This window comes from Rhincodon typus, chromosome 26, assembly GCF_021869965.1.
Source record: "Rhincodon typus isolate 14 chromosome 26, sRhiTyp1.1, whole genome shotgun sequence".
Lineage (NCBI taxonomy): Eukaryota > Metazoa > Chordata > Chondrichthyes > Orectolobiformes > Rhincodontidae > Rhincodon > Rhincodon typus.
In genome coordinates, this window is record NC_063357.1 from 1,627,305 (window position 1) to 1,636,013 (window position 8,709).

At 42.5% G+C, this 8,709-nt stretch overlaps 1 protein-coding gene across 1 annotated transcript in view; it reads left to right on the top strand.

The window, feature by feature from the left end:
- Positions 1-8,709, top strand: part of LOC109921684 (pigment epithelium-derived factor-like) — a 23,654-nt gene that overhangs the window by 2,495 nt on the left and 12,450 nt on the right. The window contains exon 2 of the mRNA XM_048612670.1: positions 5,312-5,399. Coding sequence (XP_048468627.1) covers positions 5,325-5,399 — 75 coding nt within the window. The 5' untranslated portion in view covers positions 5,312-5,324. The remainder of the gene's footprint in view (positions 1-5,311; positions 5,400-8,709) is intronic.

An 8,709-nucleotide genomic window follows, 5' to 3' on the forward strand; every position in this document is an offset into this window, starting at 1 on the left:
CTCTCCCTCACACACAGACACGCACACATACATACATATACACACACACACACACACACATACACTCTCACACACACACACACACGTATAAATCTATGGTGTGAATTTGAATTTGCAGATACATTCTATTTTGTTCAAAAAGCACACAATTTATAGACAGTCAGTCAATGTGGCGTTTTATAAATTCCTACTTTAGAAATAAAACCAGTCTGACTCCAAACCAAAACACAAACAGATTCTAAACAAGGTCTCACACCTAACACGCATTGTCTGACCCAAGATGTCACCTCATCTTTACACTGAGAAAACTTTCCTTCTCTCAGGTCAGTGACTTGAACGGGATTCGGGGATTTACGTATACATATTAATCAATTAAAACCTTTTAACTGATTAAAGATTTAACAGCATCTTAGGTTTGTTTAATACATCCTCATCAGTGGTGTGATCTTTTACTAATAAATTCTGTGTCTGATACCACCTCTCGCACAAACACCTGAAGGAGTAAGGCTCCAAAAGCTTGTGTCTTCAAATAAACCTGTTGGACTATAACCTGGTGGCAACAAGGTGCAGGCCTGGATGAACACAGCAGGCCAAGCAGCATCATAGGAGCAGAGAGGCTGGTGGCATGTGGTTTCTGACCTTTCTGAAGTTAACACCACGAACTGGAAATCAAATAGGCCCCAAGAGCTTCACGCAACGAATGTGTTTACGGAAATTTTTGAACTTTAGCTAACTGCAGGCGATAGAGATATGTTTAAGGGTCAGATAACATACCATTTCTCAAAATCATAAAGAATAGAAACTCTAAGATTAACCAAGATTTAAATCTAAATTTTAACTGGGGTTTAGTTTCTGTTTAATCCTGAATCTTTTCCAATGGATTTTCAGGCTGAAACACTATATTTTCATTACAAACACTGTTTGATCATTAACCCAGTTATTTCATTCAAACTGTAGCCTCTGACCAAACGGCGAATGGTCAGTATCAGAGGGTAAGGACATTGGAATATTACAGCCTGAGGGTGTGTATGATCAGGTTCACTCTGGGTTACTGTTTAGCAAGGAGACTACGACTATGGGGATGACAACACAACTTCACCAGATTGATACAAAACCAGAAAAACGTCCTGCTGTGGGAATCTTCATCAGAGATCACGGGACTCGAAATATTAAGTTTGTGTTCTCTCCACACAAGCTGCCAGGCCTGCCGAGTCTCTCCAGCAAGTTCTGTTTTTGTTTCAGATTTCCAGTCTCTGCAGCTCTTTATTTTGTTCACCAGATTGATACTGGGTGGAAAGGGTTACATTATGAAGATTATTTGAATTAGACTGGGTTTATATTCCCTTGAGTTTGGAAAGGTGAAGGGTGGGACATACCTAAAACAGTGTGAACATCATACAGCAGTATGCCATTTGGCACTTTGAGACAGCGCCAGGGACCCGGGTTTGATTCCACCCTTAGGTGACTGTCTGTGTGGAGTTTGCACATTCTCCCCGTGTCTGCGTGGGTTTCCCCTGGGTGCTCCGGTTTCCTCCCACAGTCCAAAGATGTGCAGGTTAGGGTGGATTGGCCATGCTAAATTGCCCATAGTGCCCGGGGATGTTTAGGTTGGGTGGGTTAGACATGGGAAATGTAGGGGTAGGGGAATGGGTCTGGGTGGGATGCTCTTTGGAGGGGTAGTATGGACCTGTTGGGCTGAATGGCCTGTTTCCACACTGTAGGGACTCTCTGATACCTGTTAGGTTGAATTCTGCACTCCCCCACTCCCACTCCCACCTGGCTCCCTGCCTCACAAGAATCTCTTTACCTTAGCTTTAGAAAATATTCAATGCCCCACCTTTACCGCCCTCTGAGGCGGTGTGTTCCTACCCACTGAGAAAACAAAAACTCCCCTCATCTCCCTCCTAAAAGGCTGATCCCTGATTTGAAAACATTGTCCCCTATAGCTCAGCACTGACCCACAAAATGAAACATCCTTCCCACATCCACCTTGCCAAGACCACTCAGACTCTTATACACTTAAATCAAATCACCCTTACTATAAGACCTAAAATGTAGGAACAGAAGTAGGCCATTCAGCCCATCCCTTTCCTTCACCATTGAATGAGATCATGGCTGATCTGATAATCCTTGTCTCTACTTTCCTGCCTTTTCCCCATAATCCTTGATTCTCTTACAAAGAAATTTTTACTTAGTAATGTCTGCTTCTACATCTTATGGTCTTATCCTTACTTTTGTGTTCAATCCCTCTTGTAATAAAGGATAATATTTCATTAACCTTCTCAGTTACTTGCTGTGCCTGCAAACTAACTTCTGTGACTCAACACCTGTATCCATCTGCACCCTGGAATTCTGTAGTCATTCCTTATCCCACTGCTTTGTTTTCTCTCTGCCAAATGGGAACAACTTCACATTTTCCACATGATACTCCACCTGCCACACTCACTCACCCAATCTAATCCACTTTATTCATCCTTATATCCACTTCGCAACATCCTTTCCTCCCAATGTGTGTGTCTTTGACCCAGTGTCCTTCCTTTCAAACAGAAGGTAAAATTCAATCATATTGTGGTCACTGTTCCTTTCAGGTGTCTTTATTCTGAGGTCACCTGTGTATCCTGTCTCTTTACCAAGTCTAATATAGTCTGCTCTCTGGCTGTTTCCAAACTGTATTGCTCTAAAAAACTGACTTCAAAGTATTTTATGAACTCCTACCTCAGACTGCCATTTCCAATCTGATTTATTCTGTTTAAGTATTGATTAAAATCACCTTTGATTATTGCTGTCCTTTTGTAACAGTTGTGGTAAAGAAATGTAGTTCTGTCAGTGGATGTTAGTGAGGAATCAATGCTCTGATGTTTGGAGATGGTGATTGTGAGTGGGATTGGAACTTATGCAGCCTTATCTATATGAGGACTCTCCCCCTCTCCCTTTACCAGAGCTGTCTTGAACTAGATCTGCTGACCCTTGCTTATCTCTGGCTGAGGCTCAGTGAGTGAGCAGTGATTAGTCTGGCTCCAGCTCAGTTATGTAAACATGACCTTAGAGCTGAAGGTTGTGCAATGTCTGGGTCAGTGTCCACTCTCCTGGAGCACAGCTTGGGGCCTGAGACAGTGAAAAGGCAGGGCAGCTGGCTCACCAGGACACATTTAGCTGCTGAGGTTCAGCACATTATAACAGTCATGGTAATTCTTCATCAGACTCCTTCAGCTGGGGAATTTGAGTCTGGGCTGTTGTAATATCTAAGGTTAAAATAGAAATGGTTCCAGCTAGACAGTCTCAGTAATGTCAACATTACACAATCGATCTCCATAAAGCAACTTAAACCTGAGACACATCTCAGTGCACCTCACTCAGAGATAGTAAGAACTGCCGATGCTGGATTCTGAAGAAGGGTACCGACCTGAAACGTCAGCTTTCCTGCTCCTCTGATGCTGCTTGACCTGCTGTGTTCATCCAGCTCTACACCTTGTTATCTCAGATTCTCCAGCATCGGCAGTTCCTACTGTCTCTGATTCAATTTTAACCCCACTGTGATATCTCAGTGCACCTCACTAATGTGTACTATGGAAAGATATGCCTTGAACTAAGCTCATATCAGTAGTGTCACCAAAAATGTAGCTAATGTTTTGGGTTTTAAAGAGAATCTGGAAGGAAGGGTGGGCTATGTAAAGATTTTTGGATTGTCCAACTTTACTGGGTCATCTTGGAAACCCTGTAGTTACAAATTAATCTGCAGGAAATACCAATGAGCCTTTCAGTCAGGCTGCAGCACCCAGGTAACATAACTGGCCCTTGGCGTGTATTGTAAGTGGATACCCAGGTACTATAGAGAGTGGTTTCTGGAAGGTATAGAATTATGGGTATTGTAGCTGCCATTACAGACTGAACTTTCACATGTCAGACACAGGCTTCTGAAGGAAGTGAAACTGTTTGGCCTACCATCCAAACCTGACGGATTTTGGGAACGATTCCCAGTGAGTGCTGAGGATGGGACAGGAGGTGAGTGTCAGGGAAGGAGAGATTGAGTGTGGGGTTTGGGCTAAATGGTAAATGGCACTGGAGAGACAGGGAGGGTGAGGCTATGCAGGGAACTGAAGAGGAGTTTTGGAGGATGATAACAAGTCACTGCTGTAATGTAGGAAATCCTAATATCAATTTTCACATGGCAAGATCCCAGAAAGAGTATTATGATAATCATGAGTTCATTTGTTTTAAGTGTTGGTCAAGGAAAAGGCAGGAGAGCTGCCTGCACATCTTCCAAATAAAGTCATAGAATCTTTTCAATCTACCTGAGAGGCCACTCACTCAGCACTGCCCCTGTCTGTGCAGCAATGTCTCAGTTATTCTGATCCCAACTGATTTTATTGCTGCACAAGTCAGATCCCAGGCTGAAACTAGCTTGATAGATCATTTATTTTTCTTGGTTTTAACAAGGTGGTCTTTTGCTAGAACAAACACAATGCTGTAGATTTGGGTTAACAATGAAACAAAGGTGTGTTATGCAAAAGAAATGAAGATGAAACAGAATAAACCGAACTATTTACATACAACAGAAGTGTAAAGATTTAACAATACATGGTAAAATACAATCCCATTAATCCCAGCAACACCTTGTGATCCTCACATAAGAGAGAATTCCCTTCTCTATGAAATCCACATAAATTAATTTAACAGTGACCTCAATTCCCAGGCTTGAGAAGCTGATTACCTTTTTCTGGAGTCTTCACACAACTACATGATGTGGAGTTGGACTGGGGTGGACAAGGTCAAAGTCACACAACACCAGGTTATAGTTCAACAGGTTTATTTAAAATCACAAGCTTTTGGAGTGTTGTATTGGGATGAAGGAGAAAACTTTGTTTGCTTCTATGAATACTCCCGGTAGAAACAAAAATCTGTTACTCTCCAGATCACTCACATAATACATTTTAAAAGAAATCATCAGAGCTACAGAAATACCTATAAGTTAATCATTGAACCTGTTCAAACACACAGGGATCACTCATGCCACTAGTTCAAAATCCAAATGGCCAAAATAAAGGATATTGACTTCTATAACAATCACGTAGTTTGCATCACACAGCACTGACCCTCTGACAATGCGGCACTGCCTCAGCACTGACCCTCCGATGGTGTGGGTGTGAGGCTGGATTCTGTGCTCAGGTCTTTAAGTGTTTGATTTGCTGAGTGCGAGGTGTAGAGATGGGTCGCAGTTACTAATAACTAGAATTCTGCTTGGAGTGTCTGGAACTTTGTGCAGTGTGAGCACTGGCCAGGCTCAGATGAACTTTCTCTGTTTCCCCGTTAGCCCTGAAGACAGGATGAAGTTTCTCACTGCGGTGTTGTTCCTGGGTGCTGTCAGAATCTCATCGAGCCAAGAGGGCCATTTTCCTTTGGTAAGTCATTGTTATTCTTCCAGAAGCTGTCTGTGTCCTCCCCAAACCAAAATTTCCCTCCTGGCACCATGCCAAAGCACAGGGTGTATTTGGATAAGAGGAGAACAGCTCTCAGTGGCGTGGTGTGGAGCTGGTCTGTTCATTAAGTATCGTAATGCCTTGCATGGTGCCAACAGTGACAGGACACCAATCCATCATCACCAGCCTTTTCCCCTTTTACTGTAGTCAGCTGGCATTCGGTGTCACTGTCACAAAAAACACCTAAAGTACTGTGGATGCTGGAAATCAGAAATTGTGGAAAAACTCTTCAGGGGGTCTGTCAGCATCTGTGGAGAGAAAGCAGAGTTAATGTTTAAAGTCCAGTGACCCTTCTTCAGAACTGACTGTAGCTGGGAAAAGGTTGGTATGTGTGCTGAAGGTGGGGTTAGGAGGCGGGGGAAGAGTGAACAATGGGTGGAGATAGAGCCCAGAAAGAACTAGAGTTGGACAGACAAGGGAATGGGTAGAGGTCAGCCTGGGGAAATCAGTAGCTGCTAATGGGGACTGTTAGTCCCCAGAACACAGACAGGGACTGGAAAGGGTTAAGTGATGTTTAGAGATTACACAAACTACCTTTGTAAGTTTAGGAGGTCAAAGGTTGAGCTGATAAAGGTGGTTGCAATGTTTAAGGATTTAATCAGGAAGACCTAGCTGGAACATGGGGTACAATGTTAACATTCAAACCAGGGCATGCAGGGTGTGGTCAGGATAGAAGGCACTGACGATTCCAGGAGTGAGTTGAAAAATTGAAGGCTGAGCTTTCTGTGTTTTTATTGGATAAGGAAAATTCCAGGATGTGGAACAGAGCTGGGAAAATGCAGTTGGAAATCAGACACAGTGGGATTGTATAACAAGCACGTTCGAGTGACTGCAATACCTTATGCATCATGTTAAAACTGAAATAACAGAACACTTGCTATTTGCTCTTGTTTTGTTGAGTAAGATCCAAAGCTGGGCAGCCACAAGCCCAGTACAGACTGGTGTGGTTCTGATCACTGGACAGAGCTGAATTTCCATCCTATTCAATCTGAATGAACTAAGTGAAGGGACAAGAAAGGTATCCATTTATCAGCAAAGCTCAGTGTGGAGCTGATTGACTGCCCCATCAAAAACTAGCACAGGCCTCACGGCGTCAGGGACCTGGGTTCGATTCCACCCTCGGGCGACTGTCTGTGTGGAGTTTGCACATTCTCCCCGTGTCTGCGTGGGTCTCCTCCGGGTGCTCTGGTTTCCTCCCACAGTCCAAAGATGGATGGGCCATAAAAAATGCAGGGATGGGTGTCAACAAAGTCAGGAGTCACATGATGCCAGGTTACAAACAAGTTTATTTGAAATCACAAGCTTTCAGAGCGCTGTTCCTTCGTCAAGTGAAGTGGAGGGAAGCACACAGGCACTGTGTAAAATGACATATTGGGACTTCTATAACTAACCAGAGAGCCCAGGAGGCACTCTCAGCCCTGAGAGTATCCATGCTGTGGCCTCTGTGAGGCACTGTCTTTATTCATGACTTAAATAACAGCATCAAAAGTTGCACATCCAGATCTGCCAAAGAAGTTGCTGCGAGAATAGAGAAGTAAAGTCAATAAAATAACAAAGAGACATTGACCGATGAAGTGAGGGAGTGAAAATGGCTGCTTTCACTCTAAGTAAGTGTGAAGTTATCAACTTTGCACCAAAAAAATCCAATTGTCCTTTTGTTACTAAGAAAGGAAAAGTGGGTGCTGAAAGAGCTTTTGGATCCAGGTATACAAGCCATTAAAATAATAAACAAATAGAAATAAAATTACAAACGCTGATAGAATGTTATCTTGTATAATGAAAGGACAAACATGGCTAACTAAAGAAGTCTAAGATTGTATTAGATTAAAGGAAGTGGCTGATAAGGATGCCAAAAGAAATGATAAACTACAGGATTGGAAGCAAATGAGAACCAGAAAAGGGAGACCAAGAAACTGATAAAGAAAAAGAGATGTAAACTCAGCAGAGACAGACTGTAAAAGCTTGTTTTGGTATGTGCAAAGAAAAATATTAACCAGGAGGAATGTGAGCCCATTATAGCTGGATGAAAGGATAATTGATAAAGGGGCACAGGGTAACGGCAGAGAAATTAAATGATTACTTTGTGTGGTGTCATCATAAAAGTTGGTACAGAAAAGCTTCCAGAAATACCAAGCAAGCAAGGAACTTGTGAAACCAAGGAACCATAAATGAGTGTTTGTAAAGTGTTAGTGTTTGAAAAGTCAACACTGAGAAAAGAATGGTAAAATTGGGCAGCATCCACATGGATTTACAAAAGGGAAATTATGTTTGATAAACTTGTTGAGGTTTATAAAGATGTTACTTGTAACGTTGATAGAAGTGCACCAGTGGATGTGGCTAGAGCACGTGGGGTCTGAGTATTATACTGGCATGGATTGAGAATTGGTTAAAAGACAGTAAACAGGTTACTCTCAGATTGACAGATTAATGGGTACAGGGCCATTCAGCCCCTTGAGCCTGCTCTGCCATTTGATATAATCATGGCTGATATCACCTCAGTCTCGACTTTCCTGCCTGTTCTCCATAACCCTTCAACCCATGACTAATTAAAAGTCTGTTTATGTCCTCCTTAAATTTACTCAGTGTCCCAGCATCCACATAAGTTTGGGGTAGTGAAGTCCACAGATTCACAACCCTTTGAGAAAAGCAATTTTTCTTCATCTCTGTTTTAAATCTGCCACCCCTTATCCTAAAACTATGATATCTCATTCTAGAGTGCCTCCCATGAGTAAACATCTGTCCTATGTCTACTTTGTCAATTCCCTTTAGCATCGTATGTACCTCAATTCGATCTCTGCTTATTCTTCTGAACTCCAGAGTACAGGCCAAAATTGCTCAATCTCTGAACTGCCTCCCATGCAACTATATTCCTCCTCAAGTCAGGGGGCCAAAATGGTACACAATGCTCCAGATGTAGTCTCACTAATGCTTTGCACAGTTGAAGCAACACTTCCCTACTTTTATACTCTATTCCTTTAAAAATAACTACCAAAATTCCATTTGCCTTATTACCTGCTGTAGCAGATGCCTAGTTTACTGCAATTCATGCATTAAATCACCCTGATCCCTCTGCAGCAAAGCACTCAGAAGTTTCTCTCCATTTAGATAATAAGTTGCCTTTCTACTCCAACCAAAATAGAAAATCTCTCATTTATCCACTTTGTTATTCTGTATATAAACCACCGCGAACCCCTCGATTAGATTCCAGTCTGTAACTCCCTCCCGGGGTATC